This window comes from Festucalex cinctus, chromosome 7 (assembly GCF_051991245.1).
Source record: "Festucalex cinctus isolate MCC-2025b chromosome 7, RoL_Fcin_1.0, whole genome shotgun sequence".
Taxonomy (NCBI): Eukaryota; Metazoa; Chordata; class Actinopteri; order Syngnathiformes; family Syngnathidae; genus Festucalex; species Festucalex cinctus.
The window spans coordinates 12,480,804-12,505,285 of NC_135417.1; the positions used below are offsets into that span (position 1 = coordinate 12,480,804).

Consider the following 24,482-nt stretch of genomic DNA (forward strand, 5'->3'; position numbering starts at 1 on the left):
CTGCGGCCATGTTGGAGAATCTCGACGCTCCAGATGCAGCAGAGCGGAACGGCAACGGCACCTCATCATCCTCATCATCCTCATCATCCTCATCATCACGGTTGCTAACTGACGGCTACCGCGCGGTTTAGCGTCAGTGACGCCGACAGCCGGGCACGGCGCTGTTGTGGACTCGCAGACAGCGAACTGAGGGAGCCAACAGCGGGCAGACTCAGCCTCCAAAAGTCGGATTTAATACCACCGGGACTCGTGTGTAAAAGCCCTGCTTGCTGAGTGGAAAAGGTGGCCGGTGACTGGAAGTAGGTGCGGCCTGGCTCCGACGGAGCCTTTCAGCGGGTGAGTATTGATCCATCTTGGGAGTGGAATTGGTTCGGAATAGCCCACCGTTAGCTGAGCTAGCTTAGCATTAAAGGGCTAACAGTCAGACAATGGGCTGGATGCTCTACGGGGCTTGCATTACTGTCGACTAGTATGGAGATATTGTAGATATGCCACGCATTCTGTAGCCAGATATTGTGGTCATTTTTTGACACGGTGCAGTCATTTGTATTCCTAGCAGACAGTAGTGAGTGGTGCAGTGGCCGAAAACACCCCTCTGGGCTTCTCTGGTAACTTAGGTGCAAAGGTGAACACTGAAAATCATTTATGTCACGCACAATCACAATTCTAAAACACGGGTCTTAAGTGAGCCATCGCCATTGTGATGCAAATGGATTTTGTTAGAGACAAAAGGAGATTAGTAGGTCTTACTTAACCATCTTCAGGTGTTTGGGTAATCACAACATTGAACACCACTGACTGCTCTCATACTAATATTTTTTACTCCATTGCCACAAATCATCAGTTTAAACTGCTTCGTGGATGTAGATGACAAACATAGGATGCAATTTGTTAGATTGTCCTATGGGAGTCCTGTCACATCTGCACATGCACATCAGCCACTGGGTCAAGACCCCTGCGAAAACCACAAAATTGGATCATAATAATAATAATCAGCACACATTCGATAAGATCATATGTCCGTCTGTGTTTACAAGTAAGGCTATTGTTGGCATTCCTGACTCACTTGTCACTATTCCTGGCGTGTCAGCTTTTATTGCTAGTGGGTGAATCATCCGCGACTTGCCCTCACTATCGTTTTAACAGTTATTTCATTCCATAGGTCAGACACTGTTTGTCTAGTTAGCGTTAGGATTCACACGTCCACCGTCTGCTCGCTGTCTTGTTATTATCATCAGTTTTTCTGCAAAGTGGCTGCTTGCTTACACAATTGGCTCGTTGTTCTCATTTAAAAGGGATACTTGACTTGATTTTGCCACTTTCAGGAGTAAAAAGTTAATATTTTGTCCAGAATTAATTTGACAAATTCATTATTTTTCATGTATAATGAAAACTAAGGTAACGGCCAATCACGGCCCACCTGTTTTCTGGGTTTGGGTAGCAAACTGAGCCCATGATTGGTCATTACCTTTTCCCTGAGCATGCGTGATGTCATCTTCAGTTGACAGCAAGTGGCAAATTATTTATTTATTTTTTTTAAAGATTTGAATTTTTCACCAAAAAATGACGTTATCACATTAATTCCATACAAAATATTATCTAATTTCTGCTGAAAATGGCTTAATGAGTCAAGTATCCTTTTAAACTGTAATTTACCTAACAAAGACTCAACATTTATAAGCCAAAAATAAAAAGCTAAGCGTTGGACTTCTCACATTTCTGTCACTAATCCAAAGAGGCAGGAATGAAGAAAGCCACACTGACAATGTTGGATCGATGGTCACACCTGCCTGGCGTCTGACGGGGGGAAATAAAGACGAGGGATGAAATTGGAAGCAAGGGGGATGGCAGTAGTGCACCACGGGAAGAGAAACAAATCGACCAGGTGGGAGGAGGCATCTTTTTATGACACTTGTAGGTGTGTGAATTGGAAGCAATCAGGGGCGGGTGTTCTCCCTCTCCTCTATGACGACATACAGCACAACCAGGAAGTGGATCGGGGAGGAGAAGGGGAATACATGCAAGCTTAGAGCAGAGGTGTAGTCTTCTGCGTAAAGGCTACCAAAATGCACTTCTGGGATTTTCTAGGCTGCTCCAATCGAGGTATGTCAGGTGGCATGATGGCTCGGGTGGGTCTGTTTGGGCTGGTGTTGTGGGTGCTCGGTGCAAGCCAGGTAGAGAAGGTCTGACAGGGCTGCGAGGGCTGGAAAGGAATTTGCGCTGCTCGCCACCATGCAAGCACTTGCATGCGGAGACCTCGCACACAAGCTGAGTGTGCAGCGCAAACAAGGACGCGGACGCTGCTGATATGGTGTCAGACGGCTCTGTTTTCCTTTGATAAAGCTCGTTGGTTGCTGAGAAAGAACGGATGGGCAGGATTGAAAAGTCTTGTTTTGGACAATTTGCCTTGTGATTTCTGCTCCCGCTGCCAAGACAGTTTTCCCCGCCTTCTACGCAGTTTTGTTTGGATTGGTTACCTCTAATGCTAAGTCTGTTTTCATGCCGACTGTGCAAAATTAAATATAAGGATGGGAAATTGTGGTTCTTTGAGAGCAACTGTGTGTCTGTTGCTACTGTAAATGTTCCCTGAGAGCTGACATTTATTCACCCGTCTTTCACGCCGAAGCCCACCAAAGTAAAAAATGACATTGCAGCAGCTCTTCCCCCAAACAGTTAATCAGATGCATGCCAGCATCTGATGTGGCACATACAATAACCGTTCCATGTTGGCGCTGTTCACGCAGCACAGTGAGGGCAAAATGCAAAGAGCTCCCAGCTATATTAAGCATGGTCAAATGGGCTATTGATACAAGCATTTTGCTGGCCATTTAACTTGAACTTTTTTTTTTTTAACTATTGATTGATTTTTTTTTGGGGAAAAAAAAAAGAAGTGTAGCTCTGAGTGCTTGTTTATACAACAGCAGTGTTTTGGAGCCTGAAAACAATTTTTGAGAGCAAGTCTCAAGGTGGAACTTTCTTTTTTTTTTTTTTAAAAGGATGGCGTTGTTTTACATTCAAGCACTAAAAAAAAAAAAATGCTCACTCATCTTCAAAAATAGTTCTGTGATGGCAAAACTAGAGGTGTCAAATGATGAATTTTTTTTAATCAGATTAATCACATCTTAGAATTTTGATGAAGCACGATTAACCTCTTAATTAAAATGGCTTTTTTTTTAATCAACATTTTTTGCCTGCCAAATGTAAAGTGCACCTGCTATGTATTTAAAAAAAAAAAAAAAATATATATATATATATATATTTTTTTTTTTTACATTTATTGTTGAGGACATCTTTAAAAAAAATGCTATCTAATGCATCTTTTTCTAATCACTTAGTTACTTGCATAATTTAAAATGGTAAGAAATGACCCCAATAGTTTGACATGTATACAATATTCTTAATGTCACATGCAAACATTTGCTAAATGCTTCACTTTAATGCATGTAGTTGTGTTTATTGCTCAAACACAACCTGTGCCACCTTTAACCGAACCAGCCGCTGTCAGTTTAAGGATCATCTGCAGTCAAAATTAATAGTGTGATCTATCTGCATTAATTCATGATTAATGCGATGATTTTTGTGATTAATTAGTTAACAACGCTTTAACTTTGACAGCACTATTCAAAAGATGAGTTGTCCGCGTACAATGTCTTCATAAATTGGCGTCACAAAATCACTGGTATCCTTATTATTACTGTTACCGATGGTGCCGGTATTGGTGCTCAGTCGTCGTAAAAAAATGTCCCAATACTACACACCGACACCACATCACATACTGTATACAGTACTTTTTGCGTAGGAGCGATGTCAGATGTGTGGAGATAAGCGAGAAATGCAAGTTGTGCTCTGGAAAATGGATGATTAACTGCAGCAGCGACCTTCTTTACACAAAGCCGCAACTCAGGTAGCCGCCCTTGAGCTGTCCAAACAAGCAATTTGGAGTTTCGAGACTGTGGCCCACAACGCGCCGCTTCGCGCCGCTTCGGGCAGGCCAGGCAACACGTTGTCCAATGGCACGTTCAGTAAAAAAGACGTAAGCGATGGTTTTTATAAAATATTAACAAGGAGATGCATCAGCTGATCAATAGTCTCTTTTTTTTTTTTTTTTTTTCACTGAAAATTAATGATTATTGTTGGACGTAATCATGTCAAAAAAACATCCAACAAGTGTATTTTTCTCATCAGCTGGCCTTCATCTCTCTTCACACACACACTCCCGCTCCTCTTCTTCACGTCACTTTCTTCACTATGATTCACTTTCACAATCACAAATCACTTTCATGTCCCCACAGACATTGCTAAATTACAGAACTCTTACCACAATCAGTTGTCATGTTACAGTTTTATTTTAGAATTTGTGGTATTCTCATTCAGTGTATTTCGGATCAACAGAACTTTATAGAACGCAAGGGAGGTCGCAAATGAAAGCTATTCTGTACATATTAATGAAGAACAGTTGGTAATAATCATGTTGACAAAACTGAAATACATTTAAAATGTCACTAGTAATGATGGCCTCAGTCTTCGTCCCCCACGGCCGTCAAAAACGACTAGAAAAACAGTTACATCTTTGGAGCCCAAGTACATTTGTTTACATTTTACACAAAAGAAAATTCCTTGAGATTGATCAATATCGAGCCCTTAAAGTACTGAATGTTTCTTGACAAATGTGAAGTAGTGCCTTTATTGTTTTGTTTTTTTGTTTTTGCCCTGGTCTGAACTCTCAGTACAAAAGCGTTTGCTACATTGTGTGGCAGTTCAAGTCCGCGTAGTCGTCCATATTATCCACCACTACAGTCCATTCTGAGTGGATGATCAAATCTGTTTTTTGCCACAATAAAAACAGTTGTGCAATGCCCTCTGCGGGGTGTCAATTCTTGGGTTGTAACCAGAAGCAGTCAGTCACTCTCCGCTCTGAGCTGGAAAGAGAACAAACATGATCGAAGAGCATCATGCATGGACTGTTTTTGCAGCTGAACGAAGAAGCAGCAGAGTGGCAGCGTTTTTTTGTGGATGTGATGTGTCGTGGATATGATATGGGCAGAGAATGGTTTTGTGTGTGTGAATGCTGTACTGGATGTGGATCAAATTATTAATTAACTTGTTCACCTGTGGAATATTCCAAACATGTTGGCTTTTTTTTAGTATTCCCCAACTTTCCCAGTTTTTTGTTGTCCCCGCCTAAGCTTTTTTGGAACATTTCGTAGGCATCAAATTCAAAATAAGATCATATCTCCAAAAACAAAATTGTTAAATCACACAGTTCACTGTCAGTTTCAACATGAGATAGCTTGTTTTTGTATGTGTACTCAGTTTAATATAGATTGGAAAGGATTTGCAAATCATTGTAATCTATTTTTATGCTTCGCATAACATCCCAACTTTATTGGAATTGGGGATTGTAAATCAGTCGTGCTCAGCCATCAAAATGGGATGTAGTGAATGAACACATTCCAAAATAGTCATTTCTTTTTAATCCTTTTTGTTTTTCAGATATTTCTGGAATATCCCACTATGCTGGTGAGTACAAATTTGTGCTGTACTTTTTTTTTTTTTTTTTTTTTTTTTTTTTTTTTTTTTTGCCTATTCTATTCTCTGCCGGATTACTGCCGGCAAAACCTTTCTTTTCAGTTTTGTGTAGTGAGAACGAAATAATTAATTTCTTTATTAACCAACTCGTATGCATAATAAGTTTATAGCAACTCAACCAAATGTGCCGAAAGAAAGCAATGGTGACATGGAATCACCTCAAAGCTAAGAAATCGTTTGGATTGTTGTCAAAGGAATGTTCTGATCTTCCTGGAAATGATTTTTCTTTTGCATTTTTTTGCTCATGCCATCTCTTTGCCTGTCACACTTTTTCTAAGGGAACTACAAGTTCTCGCTATGGGAGCTTTTTTCTTGGCTTATGATGTCCGAGCTTGGATTTAGTTTTGGAGGTAAAACTCGAGGCTTTATGGGTTGTAAGCCTTCCTTGGCTGTTGCTAAGTAACCGCATTTCAGTAGGATGTTGTATATTTGGAACTGGAAATGCACTCCCCTCCAAAGGCATCGTAACACAAAGGACAATTCCTTTAACGTTTGCCTATAGACTGGTCTTTCCTCATGGCTTTCATCAGGTTTTTGTCATCAACTGCAGCTATTTTCTACGGTCTCCGTGTTCGGTCTCTGTCATTTGGTACACCAGCGGGTTTTGTTTTTTGTCAAGACATTGAAAATGGTTGTTTTAACAATGGCCAATGTTTGTGCAATATACCGATAGCTCACTGGTTTTAATGTTGGATTCACCTCTACAACTCGTATTACAGAACTCAAATCTAAACCTGAGCAGAAGCATTCAGTACCGCTACCAATTGTTTGAATAATCCGTGTAATAGTTAAGGCACAGCTGGACAACAAAACACACTTGTCAGCCATATATTCAGATACTTTTGCTCACATGATAAATGGGTGGATTCAAATGAAAAAATGTCATTTTCCAAGTTATGTATTAGATCCAGATGCAAACAAATGGGAATAAGGCTCAAAAGTGATCTCTTTATTCTTATTCACTTTTGAATGTCAAACCAAAATATTTTTCGTCGAAAGTAGTAACCAAGAAATACTTTTGGGGGGAATGATGCTGGAGACGATTTCAATCATAAATCACATTTCTGAACTTTACCTTGGCAAACCTCAGCGAGATATGCGTCCCGTAGCTGACGTCAGTGTTTTTGGCCTGTAACTTGATGAGATGATGCACTCTTGCTGCTTTGGAACACGATGGCTGTGACATGTTTAACCTTGCGTGGACTGTGCATCACAAACAGGATTTAATCACGATAAATCTCTCAGGACACAATGTAAGGTGTGAAAATCTATTCATCTTGCAGTCAGGATTATTTTGTTTTAGAATTTTTGTCCAATCAGATTTCAGCACAGACACGACTTCCTATGTCAGTGTTTCTACTATCTATCTGTTTTCTGTCTTTCTATTTCAACAGATATCAATCTAAATACTTGTTAAATTGAGAAAAAAAAAAACTGAAGATGTGCTTAATATGCTCTTTTAACTTATGAAAACAATAGTTTTATTCAACATTTGTTGATTGATGACCAAAAAACATTCTTCCACATGAGGTACAAATATTGCTAGTAAATGTATTATCTGACAAAATAAACCAGTGTAATTTATGTCAGTGCGTAGCCGCTTAAAAATTGAATTACAGACTTACGGTCGTAATTTCCTATCACAAGACGCGGAAAGTTTCTTGCCAATATAAAATAAAACGACTAGTGTACAATAGAAAGAACTGTAATGCAGTTCTCATAATATATATATATGTATATATATATATATATATATATATATATATATATATATATATAAAAGCCAGAGTCTTGTTTACTTTAAGGATACTTGCCAACATCACAAAAGGCCGTTTTTAGCCAGATGGCTCTTTTCCAATGTTGCTGCTTGGATAGATGGTAAGTTAACCATGAAAACGGCAATTAAATGTTAAAAGTACATCTCATGTGAGTGCAGGAGAGCGCAAGCTTAAACAAGGTCAGATGCTTAAAAGACCAAAGCACCCTAACGTGCAAACAAAAGCATGTACAACAGGACGGGGGAAAAAAACAACACAGTTACGTCATTTTCAGGTGACTGAAACTCAAGCGAGATTAACCCTACAAACACACTAGCAAAAAAAAAAAGTGTCAGAGGTTAATTATTTTTAGTGGCTAATAACTGAACCTGCTAAAATCATTGTGTGTGTGTGTGTGGGGAGCCAATTTATCCAAGTTAGTGGGTGACCCTATTTACATTTTAGCATCTATTTTTGTTTTTCCTCTTGTGGTGTCTGACTCAATGCCAAACCCTCCCAGCACCACTCAAACCCACGCACACACAACCTTTTTTTACTGCAGCCTCCACCGAAGACATAACAAGAGCGTCTTGCACCCTCACAAATTCCCTTTGGGTATCTTGTCCACGCATACTTGCTTGGCCTCGCATAAATCACCCAAATGTTTATCTGCACTCGCACGCTTACGCTTTTGCATATGTAAAACCGCTCTTCTCAAGCCTAACGCGCACGCGCACGAGTGCGCCGCGCGCTCCCAGCTGAAGCACTGCATGATCTGCATCGCATGCGTACTGCGCTCGTGATCAGCTGCAGCAGCCAGTGAGGCGATGTTGGGATCTCCGCTGCTACGGAACAGCGCCTGACTTGGGAAAAACGGATCTCCGGGGGTCATTTCCCCTCAGACCGATTTCTGCATCATTTTTCTTTCTACTTTGGTTGCTCCCACCGTAGTTTTTCATTCGTTTGATCTCTGTTAGTTTGTTGTTGTGTGACATCAAACACCTGCTAAATGTTTACCTGGTGACTTTGCATGATGTAAAGCTGTGGTCTTTATTCGTCTGACTTCTCGTTCTCGTGTCTCTGTTTCATGCCAGCTCTCCACCTCTTCCTCATTGCGCACCACTTTTGGTTGCCCTTCTTTGCTCTACATTTCGCTTTGCTTCGTTCCTTCACGGTCTGTTTTTGATAGCGTGGAAAGATAACATGAAACCAGCAACGTTTTGTGGAAAGCTGTCAATGTATTTTAGCATGGATGTCCATGATCCTGCAACCCGACATTTCTGACTGCTGTGAACCTTTGCTCATTGGAATTCATTTCAAGGATTTTTTATTTCGATGAAGACGGGAATCTGAAGTTTCTTGTGTATTTATTGAACTGCTGAATGGCCTGAGGTGGAAAGAAGACCTCCTTCTGAAAGGATTGGGTTTCAGCTTCATCTTGTTGAAGTTAGAGAATCTTTACAATGGTCATTTCATATTCGATATTGATGTGATGATGGAGTAACCTGGTTAAAAGGATATGACGTTTTTCACCAGTTGATGTTTGGTAGCAGGAGCGAGCAGCAATCTTTTGACACATTGCCCCTTTGAAGTGCCCTGATTACTATTTTCACCTATATGCCAATGAAAGCGTAAGCATCAATGATTTTTTATTTATTTTTTTCCTCCTTGGATGCATTCATACAAATCTCTTGAAAGGAATACGCAGGACACCACCACGCCGAAGGCTTTATGCTGATTTCAGTGCCTAGCAATTTCATTTGGGTGCTGTGGCCAGGGTTGGAACAGCGCCCCCTACACAAGAGATGGAGAACAGTGGCTGCATCCCACTCTGCTGGAGCAAAGGGGCGTGCATCTATGCGCATCATCCTTTACCAAGTACGTACAGAAGCTCATTCACGGAAATGTGATTCACATCAAGTGACGGTAAAGCAGATCGCCAAAGCTATAATGTGTTCTTGGATATTGTGTAGGTACTTGAAATATGTATTCAGAGTGGGCGCAAGGAGACATATTTAACGTTATATCGCGCTAATTCCTTTATTGTTGACTGCTCCGAGTTGTCATATTGGATTGAAGTTGAAGTGAGGAAAGTCACTTGTGAGCTTTTGTTTATTGGCTCGGGTCGATGACCTGCAGTGGTTGTGTAAGTCGGGGGTCTTCAACCTTTTTTTGTGCCACAGACCGGTTTTACTTAAAGCAATATTTTGATGGACCAGCACAGAAACAATTACATTAAATTGTTTAAAAAATACATCTCAACCATTACACTGAACATAGAATTCATGGGAGCTCTGATCTTGTTTCTTTTCAATGAGTAGGCTCCATCTTGGAGTTATGGAGAATAATGACACCCATCATGTGTAGTACTTATGTCCAGTCTACTCCATAATTTGGTTTTAGTGGCCGTCATTGCATAAAATCTGGACACTGGAGTGACATACTTTTTCAAAGCTTTATCGCTGACTGTGATGAGCAGTTTGACGTATGCCGAGTCACAGATGGATGCACCGGATTTTCAAACTAAACTTTCTTTTGACAGCCAATAATGAATTTCACCCTGCTTAGATGGGCGTGACAATCAGCGGTACTTTAACCTTTTAAAACATTTTTTTGTTCAGTCTTTCTATGCAGCCTGGTACCAAATAGTCTCTGTGCCAGTACTTGTGGTTGGGGACCGCTGGTGTCAGCTATAAATGTTTGGAAAATGTTCGGCGAGTGAAGTTGTTGTCATTTAATCTATGATTTCTTGGAATTACTTAGAAGGTTGGCCGGCCTGCGAATAACAAAACGCTGCTTTTAATTGACGGCCATTGAAATGCATTTACAATGTTTCCTTTTTTTTTTTTTTTTTGCTTCTAATCCAACCAACTCTTCAAAAAAAACGCCGATAAACCAATAAAACCGATAAACAAAAAAAATCCAAAACCACACAATATATATTGATAAAATATTTTTTTGGGGGGGGGGAGTAAAGTGCGAGTCCACCGCCACCGTAGTAGTAGTTTATATTACAATTTGCAAAAAATAAAAAATACAATTACATCCAGTTAGGTTGACTTTGAATCTTGATCTTCTGGGGGCACTGAAACCTTCCTCATCACAGAGAGCCGAAAGGCATTTGTGGGAAGGGAGAGGAAATTGTGCGAGGATGAGAGGAAAGATGAGAAGGTGGAAGGAAGAAGCAAGGTGGTTCAATACGACCGGAGGATCAAATTTACATGTAAAGGAAGGAACTAAAAGATCTGTGAGTGACAGGAGGAGATTAGTCGGGCCATTGGAGGGCCACGCTTAAAAGGGTGAGGATTGCATATGAGGAGTAAAAGGCAAGAGGACAGGATGCAGGATTTGGAGAGAAAGATGATGAAGATGAGCGGGAGCAACGAGCAAATGGATGGTTAAAAGAATGCGTCAAGGCCAAGAAGAGGCTCCCCCAGGATTGTGCCAGTAACCTAGATAGCAATTAGATAAGAGAAACCATCTCACTGCTGCGGTTACGGGCCAAATCTGAACTTCCAGCCTTCTGTGGTTGACCAAGCTTACTGTCGGTCAACGGAGAAAAGTTGGACTGGCAGCCGCCTGCCCACCTCCTGACTGCCTGCGTGGCCTCGTTGATTTATTACTTCATTTTCTTTGCATATCGGGAGTTGTCAAGCATATCAGAACTCAAGTTTTTTTTTGTGGTACGGCACAACTGATTTTGCAAGCTTATTGGTCTGTTATATACTCCCACAAATGTGGGCCATTGATTGCAAACAAGATTTGTTAATTAGAACCCGCTACTAGGGCTGGGCAATAAATCTAATTAATTTGATACATCGTCATTTTAAAAAATGGAATCGTTGAAAATTTGTTAAATCGTGAAATCGAGTTTTGTCTTCTGGATTAGAAAAAGCTGTTGTTCTTATGTTTTGTTACATCCAAATGCTTTTATGTGTTGTAATTTTGCACAAGTGGCAGAATGCTGGATGGGTGTAAGACATGTTTACAATAGCTACCAACTACTTAATTGTGGTATTTAAGCACAAACTATGAATGTTAAGTTTATGTTAAAACTAATCTAGAATCAGTATACGTTACTGGTGCGGGTTGCATTATTATTATTTTTTGACATTAGTTAATTTGATTAAACTGAAGATTTTGTAATCTCTGCATTCTATTACAACATTACTTTCATATTGTGAGTTAAGCGCACATTCTACAGAATTTTTTTTCAAAATTTTGGAAATTGTTCTTATATTCATTGAGATCTTATAAAATCTTACAATTTTTCAAAGTGGATGTACTCATATGCAGTATATGTATATGCTGATCGCTGTATATCAATTCATTTTCTGAACCACTTTTTGTGTGAACTGTAATTCATAATAGAAAGAGAATTTAAAAAAACAACCTTTAGGAAAGTGGAAGTGGATGTTATTCTTCCACAGAATCGCGGTACATAATTTGCTTTTGTTAAACTTGACAATACTTTTTCTGCTTCAGTTAGTAAAATCGGTTCGGAAAGGTCAGTGAACACCAGAATGCGCTCGACATTTCGATTATGTCCTCCAAAGCCCATCGGGCTGTCAAAGCCAGATTCAAAGTTGCCACCTGAGCTGTTCGTGCAGGTGTGAGCAGAGGAAATGCTTCCGAAGAACACAGTGTGTCCTTTACTCACGGAACACATCCACTCTGTCTGCGTTTGGACCGGAGCGTTTCCTCCCGGTTCAGAATTCATTGACTTAAAAATCACCTGATTTATGTTGAACTGTGGCTCCATTAGGTCTCTGTAAAAGGACCTTGTGTCAGTGTTTTTTTTTTTCCGGGCTGCCGTTGACTCATTTGCTGACCGTCCAGCTCGTAACTTGCATGAAACGCACTCGAACTCATAGTCACGCAGTGTGTTGGAGTGCATATGCCCAAACGCGTTTCCTGACTTCAATCAGGATATTTGCATTTGGCAAACTGTCAGCACTTCAAGCTCATTACATTTGATTATATGAAGTATTACCATCACCCTCCACTTGCCAGTTATAATACAGTCTGCAATGCACAATAATATGCATGTAACTTTCTACATGTCGCATATCTCTTGTTTATTTATCATTTGTGAATTTAAACTTAACCATGATACACGTTTCTTCATGTACCCAGGACATTTAGAGCTTTAAAGGGGAAGTCAACCTGAAACATTTCTTGACAATATGTTATATGTGACCTCACTACTCGAAAAAGGACATTCTGATTAATAGTACATTAGTGGAATATGAATTAAGCAGCAAAATACAGCCTTTTTTTTTTTTTTTAATCCGTCTCAGGGGGCGGCCATTTTGCCACTTGCTGTCGACTGAAGATGACATCACAGTTGCTCAGGGCTCAGGCAACGACCAATCACAGTTGACCTGTTTTCTGAAGCTGAGCTGTGATTGTTTACCTGAGACATGAGTAACGTGATGTCATTTTCACTTGACAGCAAGTGGCAAAATGGCAAACATTGCTGGATTTTGTTGCTTAACTCATATTCCACTAACGCAACATTAACCAGAATAGCGTATTTTGACTAGTGGGGCTGCATAGAACATATCGTTGCCAATATTTTTTTGGGGGGGTTGACTTCCCTTTCATTTTAAGTACAATACATGTTTAGTGGATGAGGGAGAAAAGCAGGAATGAAGTCTCCACTGACCATTGACCAGCATGGGGGCGTGCATGACGTCTCTCACGATGGCTGCAAGCGGAAGTTTGAATGTAAACAAGCAATGGTAGTTTTCTTTACACGTTGGCGAGTAACACAGATAAAAACGGAACGCTTCAAATCCCCTGTTGCATTTAGTCCTCTCTCTCACTTCACTTCAATTCATTTCATTGCTGGCTCTTGTGCTTCGCCATCTCTTCTCCACAATGCATTCTTTGCTGAGGGGACGACGGCCAGTTCCATGTTGGGGCAAATTGTTGATTTGCATTAAAGACCGAGTAATGAAGGAATTGCCCATGAGGAACCAAATAGTTTGATATTAAAGTTCAGTTGAATTCCGAAGTCTTATTCTTAACAGCTGTCTTTTTTTTTTTTTTTTTTTTTTTTCAACAGAATATGACGGCCAGTTAGCCCCAGTACGAACATCCGAGTCAGGCATGGCAACATCTTCCTACTTGGAGCCCAACCTCAATCACTCCGCAGCAAGTGGGTGTGGGGTGAAATCCCGCTCCGGGATTTCCGGTGGTACCGGTGCTGGTACCAGCGGCTCTGCTGGCGGTCTTGAGCGGACTCCTGGTTCTATGGACAGGGTTCTGAAAATCTTCCACTACTTTGAAACAAATAGTGAACCCAGCACGTGGGCAAGTAATATCAGACATGGAGATGCTACTGATGTCAGGGTACGCTAGAATGATCATTTTAGATTTTCATCATCAGCTTCCGTCCCTCACTTTGTTCCTCCGTGTTTCAACAGGGAGTCATCCAGAAGATAGCCGAAATCCACAAATTGCGCTGTGTCACGTCACTTGGCCTGCGTTTAACCCATTTGCACACAGACGCACGCCACTGGTTACATCCTGACTTGGGAGTCTGTCATGTCAGGGAGAAATATGAGAAACAGCACCCGCAGGAGGAGTGGAGGTACAGTAACAATAAAAGTGTTTTTTCTTCTTTTTTTTTTCTCAGCATCATGTTTTGTTAATACAGTGAAGACTCGCTATGTGCAGGAGTTTCTGACCCATCACGGATGAGCTTAGCAAAAATTCACAAATAACATGCATCTCTTCAATAAGACGATTCAATACGTAGCTTGATAAATGTGGGACGATACCGGTACATTTTTAAGTGGAACAATTCATTTCAGTTTGATTCAGTGGGATTACGATTCAATTCAATATTGTCCGGCTGTGGCTTTTGCTATGTTTATTAATTCATTCACTCCCAGCCATTTTCATTGAAGCAACCCTCTTCGCTCCTGACTTTTTTTTTTTACTGGATTTTGACGGATTTTTCAAGGCACACAGTTTATTGTGTTCTATTGGTATAAAAACATGGAACCTACCAAAATAAAGATTAGCCACTTCATTAATCAAGGGGGAAAAAGTATATTTGTATCTGTTTCCGGTTGCAGCAATTAGCATTAGGATATAGCTAAATTTCATGAATATTCACATTCCTGGTGAAAACACTGTCAAAAAGAGCTTGTGGCAACATGGCCCTGGCTGATCTCTTATACTCTGCTCCCACCTGCTTTTTTTTTGTAATAGCTACAATTGCTTTAAGCCACTATGCTCTTGCATAAAAAAACATAAAGAAAAACCAAAAATAAAAAAAACGTATAAATATGTTTTTGTGAGTGAAGGACAAAGCATGAAGAAAAAACATATTTGCACATTTTTTTTGTTTGTTTCAATGAGTTAATATGCAATCACATGTAAAATCTCTCCAAACTAGTGAAGTTCATTACATTTAAAATCTAAGTGAGAAGGACTGCCTTAATCCAAGCATGTAAACCTGGTCACTGTACCTTACATTGCGCTAGTACAATTGCTGTTACAAGATGCTCAACTTCCACCACTCCCAATGGCAATCTAGACCTTTTCTCTACGTCGTCTTGACAAGTTAACCACTCTGCTTTCTCTGGCGTCAGCCCCATAAGGAACCTCGCCTCACATGCGTGTCAGACCGTAACTGGAATCTTTCAACTGGCCGCCTATTAGATGACGACTATGGCGAAACTCCTCGATTAAAATTGTGCCTAAAAAGAAGTAAGGCTTTCAATGGACCCGAAAATGCTCAATATATTCAAGCGACATAATTTACAGTATACTGTATAACGCCAATTCACAATTTACGGTAATGAAAATATGTTATTATTTGACTGTTTTATTCCTCGCATAGGAGCTATAAAGGAAGCTAATTTGAACCACAAAGCTGAGAAGACAAACAAGCAAATTTGAAATGTTATCATCCACTTTTGAATGGCAAATTAGTGTTTGGTTTGGGTGGTGAACCATTTTCTTTTGTAAAATATTTATCAGACATTTGGTGATTGTACCAATGTACTTTCATCTGTGTGTACCATATGTGGCTGCTGTGGGCATTAGGAGCTGAGTCACACCGCCTCACTTGCCGAAAACACTTGTCATGTTTTTTGTTTGTTTTCAAATCTCTTTTGTTTTTGGGCAAGTTCCTCAATGTGTTGCTCCTTTTGGAAACATGTACTTTCAGGGCTGGAAGAAGCACATGTTAGCACTTAAGACCATTTTAAGCCAACGCTATGTCATTGCACAGATGCCTCTTCATTTGACTTTGTCATCTTTCATTGGATGCACTCATTGTTGAGATGGAGACGTTGCTCATTTTGCAAACATGTATCAGAAGAGGAGTGCCTCCGAGGGTGCCAGACTTGCAAGCCCAAAGGAGCTGCTGCTGCTGCTGCTGCTGCTGCTGCTGAGCTATTGTTAGAACGGAGGCAGCAGCAGCCCAAGGGATAGACTGACTCTGTCACACTCCTCTCTATCTCCCTTCGTTTGCTCTCTCCCCATCTGTCTCATGTGACCGCGCTTACCATTTCCACTTTGATTTTACTCCGCGTCCTTTTTTCCCGCCCACATTTTTGCTCTCAGCTTTCCAACGTGTCTAATTTCTCAGCACCACCTTTTGCTTCATTCGTTATTGAACAAGGTTTCCGTATGCATTTTATTCTCAGCCTGGATTTTCTCCCTCATCTGTTTTGTAGGCTTGTTACTCGCAACTCTACTGACCCAATTCCCTCCATTGTAGTCACTGCTTTATGTCAGTAGCGGTTGCAATATTAAACAGGGTCTTCTGATCATTCTTTCAGCAAATTGCATTATGCTTCATAGGTTGAAACGTCATTTCAGTGTCATAAAAATATGAAGCCACATGCTGTTCGTCTCCTACTGGACTTGTGCATTGTTGAGATGTGTGCGTTGTTAAAATACACTAAAATTAGCCATTGCTCTGAGCTTGGGCTTGCGATACTATTACATAACAACGTGTGTATACAGTATCTTACATTTTGAGTCATGATGAGATCACTCTTGAATTCAGCATTAATTAGATACATTAGTTTTTTTTATTATGATCAAAACGGTTTTTCCTTTTTAATATGTGACTCTCTGCCAGCTTAGACCAACTGCATTTTAGGCTGTATATGCCAGTGCATATGATTTGCATGGGTGATTTGAAGTCATTTCTGCATAAAGTAGTTGCACAACATTGTTTTAATGGACAATATTCATTCTATAAACAAGAACAGTGACACAAGGAAGATTTGTGTCCTTGTCTCACGAAATCAATTGTGTGCAGTTTATTGTTTGTGCGTGAAAATAACTAATGAGGTCTGTACTGTCATGAACTTTCTCTCTTCATTTCTCAGGTATGAGCTACGGATGCGCTACTTTCCCAAAGGTTACCTCAGTCATTTCTCCGAAGACAAACCTTCGCTCAACTACCTCTATCACCAGGTGTGACAGCACACGATTAGAAGCAGATACTCGATCAACTCAAATACAGTAGTTCCACTTCCTCCACACAGCTTCTGTTTCCAACACTTTTCATCCCCCATAAAATCAAGACCGACTTCAGTCGACCTATCAAAGTTGTAAGTTGTGCTGTCGCACGTTGTTTCAACAGGTAAAGAGTGACTACATGCAACATATCGCCGATCAAGTGGATCAAGAAGTCGCTTTGAAACTCGGCTGTCTAGAAATAAGGTGAGCGAATACAGAGTGTGTTCACACAAGTGAAACATGTTGCCCTTCCCCCAATTTTTTCTTTTCTTGGTTGCTCTTGGCTCTAACCGTCATCATCCCTCGACTCCACAGGCGTTTCTTCAGAGAGATGCCAGGAAATGCGCTCGACAAGAAATCCAACTATGAACTCCTAGAGTAACATTTTATTTCATACACTGTCTATTTTGTGTGTCCGTTCAATTATTCAAATGACCTTTTTGTCATGCTCTTGTTTGTTTTAGGAAAGATGTTGGTTTGAGAAGGTTCTTCCCCAAAAGCCTTTTGGATTCTCTAAAGGTAAAAAAAATCAAGACAATCAACTCTGTAGCAGAAATGTCCTTGCTCATTGCCATATAACCTTTTCTGCTGGCTTGTTTGTTTGAATGAATGTTGACACAAAGGGTATTTGACTTGATGTTTGAATAGCTGATTATAGGATCAACCTGAATGCAAAGTTAGTCACGGACAGCCTGCGTGTAGTTGCGGTTCACTAACCTGACTTCCGTGCAGTCGGCATCAAATCAGATTGACTGAAGACCAGCCTGGGATGTAGTCTGTCTTTTGTCTGATGTCAGCTGGGACAGACTCCTTGCACATCTGAACAGGATAAATAGAATAGAAAATGAGGCAAGGTGAATGGTGGAGGGGTTTGTGTGTCCCATGGATGGATGGATGGATGGAATTTGAAAACAATGTTGTCAGTGTGCAGTTACATACTTCAAGGGTCCAGCGGCCAGCCTAATTTTCTTAGATGAATATACCTTTTTGTTGTTGTTGTTTTTTTTTTAAACATCATTTTCTCAGGCAAAGACACTTCGCAAGCATATCCAGCAGACGTTCAAGCAGTTCGCCAACCTCAACGATGAGCAGAGCATCCACAAGTTTTTGGAAATCATCTCTCCCATCTACCACTTCGATAAGGAGTGCTTCAAATGTGCATTAGGGGTAAGGCAGCATTTCAAGGCAGTTCATCGAGACCAAATGTTCCATGCTAGATCAGTTGTGAAGGCCATTCACACGTTTCCCAGCCGTATCTTGTCATTCTGGTGGTAGCACTGGAATTGATTTCGCTCTCAGTGTGGAATGCCATCATGTTAATCACTTACCAGAACCAAACCAAGTCAGTGAAAAAAAGTTTTCCATTTGTCCTGTAGTCTTACTTTCTCACTGGAAACCTCACTGGCTTGGTAGAGAGGTATTGATTTCAAAATACGATTATCGGTATTCTAGTTGTACTTAACAATGATATAGAAATGTACTGCATCATGCTGAGAGCTGCTTCTTGTGGTTTTCCCTCTCGTAGAGAGTTGATTTATTTATTTATTTATTTATTTTTGGGGGGAGTGCTGGAGGCTTGGTTTTTACTGTTTTCTGCAAGTAAACACAAAGTTTTACTCTTTTGCACTGCTGGTCCATTACATTTTAAGACTGAAGAGTAGTTGGGAATTTTCCCTTTGCCTTGTAGATGTACAGTTGAGTAAAATGTCATATGATAATATATAGAGAGGGGGGGGAAAGTAATGTTATAATGTGCTTGTTCTTGTATTTTCAGTCTAGCTGGGTAATATCAGTTGAGCTAGCAATCGGACCAGAGGAAGGAATCAGCTACCTCACAGACAAAGGCTCAACGGTGAGTTATCATCGGATTTTACATGTCTGTCAATTCTGAGTCAATATTATGAAGAAATATTATAGCATAAAGTTACATATCACATATTGTGGATCTTATCTGTAAGTTGGGGTTAGCCAAGATAGCCAACTTAGAAGCACTGTGGCGAATGCAGTGTCATGGCTAACCAGTGTTAGCAATAGTTAGAAAGTTAGGGCACATTTCACCAAAAATATTTCATTTGATGCAAACCTGCCTTTCATAGGCACATTGTAGTAAAATAAATCAGATGTCATCCCACAACTAGACATGCTGAGGAGAATGCAAAGTACTCGGGAGATGAGAGAGCGGACCGGGGCACCAGTCTGGTTTTTGTTCTGAATAACTGCTAAAGTTCACAATCTCCAGTTGCCCCCACGTAAATTGACTTGGAGGCCCCTTGCCTTAATGGTAGTTCACAACACTGCCCTCTACTGGTTTGCCTCGCAGGTGCAGTTGGCATGCTCCAATCTGCATTTTAATGTTTCCAAAATGATAATTAGCTGTGATTTATTTTCACGTCTGCAGCCTACCCACTTAGCAAACTTCAACCAGGTTCAGTCCATCCAGTATTCACCTTTGGAGGAGAAGGACAGGAAAGGCATGCTGCAGCTCAATGTAGCTGGAGCTCCAGAGGTGACAACACGCGCAAGCATACGGACACGCACGCTCACATTCATACACAAGTAGTATCAAATGACGGATTTATGTAGACATTCATCATGACGGTAAACCCATCAGAATTGTTGCTCAACCTTTGTGTCACCGTCGCATGCTTGTGAATCATCATTTTTCATTTGAACTTGTGGTGACACGGTTTCCTGGTAAAGAAGTGCAAAAAACATGTTGATATCACGTCATAACTTCTCTTTCTCTGCTCACAGGTAAACAAAGTAATGCTAGATGTGTACTCATGGAAGATGTTATTGATCAAAATTGCGCTGCTTGTCAGGCTAATGTGAGTGTTTGTCTGTGCAGCCTCTCACAGTCACCACAGCATCCTTGACGACAGCAGAAAACATGGCTGACTTGATTGACGGTTACTGTCGACTCTTCTCCTCAACGAGCCACTCCTTCATTGTCAGAGTCCACAAGGGTGGGGCACACTCCCACTTGCATGTATTTTAGGCTTATTAGTGCTACAGTGGTTGTCTTATGTGGAAGTGAAATACGAATATGTGGGTGTTTGAATACTGTCAATATAGTACGATTATGCTGGTAATTAACTCAGCTTTTTGACTGGAGATGCTTGTCACATTGAATATCCTTCCTGCATTTGACTTTTTCTAAAAATAACTGTGCAAACATTGATGTGTTTAGCGCTTACCAAGGTTGCTCTGTTTTGTCTTGCAGATGGCGATAGAGCGCTACCATCCATCCCAAAGTACGTATGGCGATGTTTGATGCATCTCTGCTTTTTTAAAGATCATTTAAATACATCTGCGTTGCAAAATATGGCCGTTACGTATAATAAACTACAGTGAAAATTGGAGTGTTGAAATTTTAGGGTTACATTTTTGGCAGTTTTAACTACTGATGTGTCATTTTAACATTTTCAAAGTTAAAAGGTGTTCAGAGTAGGTGGTATTTTAGAGAGTTGATCACCTAGTGTTAGTTTAACTCTGCAGAGATGTAATTGAGTTTCTTTGCACCTGCAATTCTCCAGAGTCAGCGTAACTTTCCTCCTTCCTTGCGACACTGACCAGTGTTGACTAGTGTTCAATTTCATCTACCTTCAGAGATGTTTTAACTCCATCTCAGTGTCAAATAATTGAACAGTTTAGAGTTGCTTTAACTATATTTCATGGGGACTACTAGTAGTATAAATAATTTTGAAGGGTTAAATTTAACTCTTTAAGTGTTGAATTAACACTGGTGATTTTGCCGTGTAGCTATTAATAAAAATAACATTTTGATAATATAATCGCTCCCATATAGAAAATTTAAAAACTATGTTCAGGTTTCTTATTATTTCATCGTCAACATGAATGTTAGCAACACATAATGACGCAGGGTGTTAGCTTAACTTTATTTGTCTAATGCAGAGTATCAAATCACGAGAGGCGGATGGAAAAACGGATGGACGGAGTACGGACCAGAGCCGTTTGTGTGTCAGGTGGGAGACCCGTTGCGGCCTTCTCTTTGACTCTGGCGACCTCTGAATGACTGCTAAGTGACTGGAGGCTCTGTGGACACGCGTGTGTGACCCCCCCCCCCCCCCCCCCCCCCCCCCCCCCCATAAAGCCCGTTCTTTGTTTGCAGTGAAGAGTGTCTCACACACGCCATATGTTTGCATGGAGAGCTTTAGCTTTGACTTCTAAGCTTTCCTATATATATATATATATTTTTTTTTTACCTTATGACTAGCACATATTTACGCAGCATTGTGAAAATGACCACAACAATGGAATCAATGTCGTGCAATACAACTGTTCATGTATACTAATCTATAAAATGTTCTCCTTCCTTCTTTGTATGCATCTCTTGGTGCATGTGGCTTCTATAGGGCACAATAGCGGCGATGGTAAACAAAATAGCATTCCTTTTACATTCTTGCTTAATTTGAGTTGTCTGAATGTGTTGAAAGAATTTATTTGTGTGTGTGTGTAACTGATGCCGCTTTCTCCATGACTCAATCTGTTTTTGTGACACATTCTGGAAAGAACAGCCGTTTCCATCCCTCCCTTTTCCTCTTTGTGTCGGCTTCTCTCCACTATTTTCTGTCCCCGTCACTTGCATGCGCGTTCGTTTGACAGTTAATTGTTGTGCATGTGTTCCGAGTTGGATATGGTGGCATACTTTTGGACAGGTAATTGTGTCCAGTCTTTTTTTTTTTTTCATCCACAATTTATTTTAGAACATGTGTACTTCATCGTTAATTCATGGTGATACCTTAATTTAGTGAAACGTTTTTGAGTCGTCATTTGTGGCTTCAATTTTCTCTTTTTGTCCCTACAGAAACGGACGACTATGCTGAGATCATAGATGAGGAGGACACTTACACTATGCCTTCAAGTAAGTAGTCTGATATATACTTCATACATTTTGACGTCAAATCTGAGAGTTTCTGAGAGTGGTGTGATCTTGCTAACCGCATGACAGGGAGAGTTAAATTTGTGTGCGATTATTTGTATATGCCCATGAGTGTGTTTAGTATTTAGCCTCTCATTTGCTCAGCTGAACCTAATAACTTTTTTTTTTTTTCCTTGAAAATCTGCTTCCATCACATTTGACCCTGTTTTGTCAAATAAGGTGGCGATTTCTGCTCCTTAATTTATCATGCACATCACGTCATACTAAGGATGTCACAATATTCATGATATCATTGGTAGTAAAAGCGTCTCTATCATTGTGGTATTGCCGCTGTATGAAATAATGAGGCGTTATGCTTAAAATGTAGTTTTAGGTCTACGTGTCGCTTAGCATGGCTGCTTGAGCGCTCTCTCTCCACCTCTTTGTTAGAGTTTACACGCACACATGATTGTTTTGTTCATTGTTCATTTGTTCACAATTTCTTGTAGCTGATCGGGAGTAGAAAACAAGATGTGTTTCGCATATTCATGGAAAAGTTGAACAATTTCGATGTACCGTATTTTCTGGACTAAGGGTCACACTATTTTATTTATTTATTTATTTATTTTTATAGATTGGCTGTTCTTGCGACTTATACACCGGAGCGAATGAAACATGAAAAAAAAATATATACCGGGGGTGAATATAATTTCACAGACAGCCACAAGAGGGCACAATGCGACTTGTATTCTAGTGTGACTTTTGTAGTTTTTTTTTTTTTTTTTTCTACCTAATTATGCATTTGTGGTCTTGTATGACTTATACTCTGGAGTGACTTATAGTCCGGAAAAAAAACGGTACGTGTGATTTTTCGATTGCCCGGTTATATATGATTTGGAGATGTCGTTTCCACATAAAACAGTGGGAAAACAGACCGTGTATCATGAACCTTCCTACAATACCATGAGGTTGACTGCATTACCGCGAGCTTTCACACAATATTGCAATTTCCGTACCATGAGGTCCGTACCATGTGAAAACTGAACCGTGAGCTTTGTGAGAAAGTTGTAAAACCTTTCGTTCATCACATATAACACACACAGGTATGCTTAACTATTTGATATATGATTATTTGTTATCATTATTATTAAATGAAGGTATGTTTAAGTATAGTATTTCAGCCAGTTATGTGCTTCAGCGATTTTACGTGTTTTGGTTTGTCTCCGAATGAAAGTTCCTTATCCTTTATCTTCAAATGACTTGGGGTCATGAAAAATCTTCTGAACCTGGTACAGTATTCTAACTGAATATTGCAACAACAACAACAAAAAAGTCAGAAGAACAAGTACCATTATCAGATTGTGTAATGTTGTTTAGAAAGGGGAACACTTACGGCTCACATTTCCCGTATATTTATAGGCCCGCATTATATTTTTGTATTTGTGTGTCACAAGATCAAGTAACAATTTTCCTCAAAATGGTTTGACAGAATTATTGGAACAGGTTATTTTAATGTAGGTCAGTGACCAGAGAGTCAATCTATATGTTGACTGTCTGCCCTAGCAAAGTGGGAGGTAGTGAACAGTTGCTGTTTTTCTGCTAAATTGACATTTCGTAAATCCTGCACCAACTTTTGCTCTCTGTCAAATCAACAATCGCTGAAATATTCCAAGTATGGTTGTCATTGTACTCACGGCTAGTTATTTTGTCTCCTACCAATAACCAATTTCCCCAGAATACTATGGACTAGATCAAGGTAATGATTTGAACATACCGTATGACTAGTTATATTGTGGTGGTACTTGGATTTTGGTGGTGGTTGTGATCCTGCGTTTAATGTCTGCCTGCAACAGTAAATGAACATCTCAATGTGCTGTTTTACTGTATGTGAAACCCAAACCTTTTGTATTCATATTTTTGCTGTCACTTTAGGGGCAGATTTGTCCTACTTATCTGACATGACTTAGAACAACAAAGGAATAAACTTTTTTTATTTCAAGTTTGAAATTAACTCAATAGAATGACTCTGGATCAAGCATATCTTACTGACTCTCACAAAAAACATCATCTTGACGTTTCCCCCCCTGAGTAAAACATACAGTATAAATTTGTGTATGACATTGTGCTCTTAAACATCAATTGAAACTTTGTCCCACGGCATGCTCGGCCTGAATTGCTGATGCTGTTGTTGCATGCGGACTGCTACCAAGCTTGCCAGAGTAGATTGAAAAATCCATCCTTTGATAAGTATTCTACTGAGAAGTAATCCAGTGTTAAACCTTTCACCAGCGAATCACGTACTGGATGCTGCAGGGTAAAACTCTCTGCACCCTGCATACAATATTTTGTGTAAAAAAAAAAAAAATCACATGCAAATGTCATGTCTGTGCGCTGTCCTCTGACAAGCTTATTAGTAAGTGTGTGTGTGGGTGTTGCTATGTTTGGTCCTAATCATCTTCACCTTGTTTTTTTTGTGTGTGCTTGTGTTCATGTGTATATTGTATATCCAGCACAGGATTATGAAATTCAACGGGATCGCATTGAACTGGGCCGCTGCATAGGTGAGGGCCAGTTTGGGGACGTCCATCAAGGAGTCTACATCAGCCCGGTAAGTACACATAACGAAATATGAAGAAGATTTCATTTCACTTGTAACGTTTTATTGTAAATCAAATATACTATTTATTGTCTGTGTGTGCCAATCTACATGATGGACCATATTCAGATAAGACAATAAGAGCCGATGTAATTGCTTGGCG

General features: G+C 40.1%; 1 protein-coding gene across 15 annotated transcripts in view; it reads left to right on the forward strand.

The window, feature by feature from the left end:
* The window catches only part of LOC144022036 (focal adhesion kinase 1-like), a 43,911-nt gene continuing 19,429 nt past the window's right edge, over positions 1–24,482 (forward strand). For 2 of the 15 annotated variants that reach the window (XR_013284249.1, XR_013284248.1), the window contains exons 1-17: positions 8,019–9,224; positions 13,417–13,703; positions 13,778–13,944; positions 16,709–16,796; positions 16,966–17,045; positions 17,157–17,219; positions 17,306–17,360; positions 17,868–18,008; positions 18,616–18,693; positions 19,240–19,347; positions 19,690–19,807; positions 20,065–20,095; positions 20,757–20,827; positions 21,218–21,235; positions 21,670–21,726; positions 23,459–23,479; positions 24,234–24,331. Coding sequence is in view for 13 of the 15 variants with exons in the window: in XM_077526448.1 (XP_077382574.1) it covers positions 9,152–9,224; positions 13,417–13,703; positions 13,778–13,944; positions 16,709–16,796; positions 16,966–17,045; positions 17,157–17,219; positions 17,306–17,360; positions 17,868–18,008; positions 18,616–18,693; positions 19,240–19,347; positions 19,690–19,807; positions 20,065–20,095; positions 20,757–20,827; positions 21,218–21,235; positions 21,670–21,726; positions 23,459–23,479; positions 24,234–24,331 (1,554 nt within the window). In the remaining 2 variants the exon portion in view is untranslated. Of the gene's footprint in view, positions 337–2,004; positions 2,104–5,493; positions 5,521–8,018; positions 9,225–13,416; positions 13,704–13,777; positions 13,945–16,708; positions 16,797–16,965; positions 17,046–17,156; positions 17,220–17,305; positions 17,361–17,867; positions 18,009–18,615; positions 18,694–19,239; positions 19,348–19,689; positions 19,808–20,064; positions 20,096–20,756; positions 20,828–21,217; positions 21,236–21,669; positions 21,727–23,458; positions 23,480–24,233; positions 24,332–24,482 lie in introns of those variants that run through there. The other 13 variants (XM_077526454.1, XM_077526449.1, XM_077526448.1 and 10 more) reach the window with 13 other exon arrangements.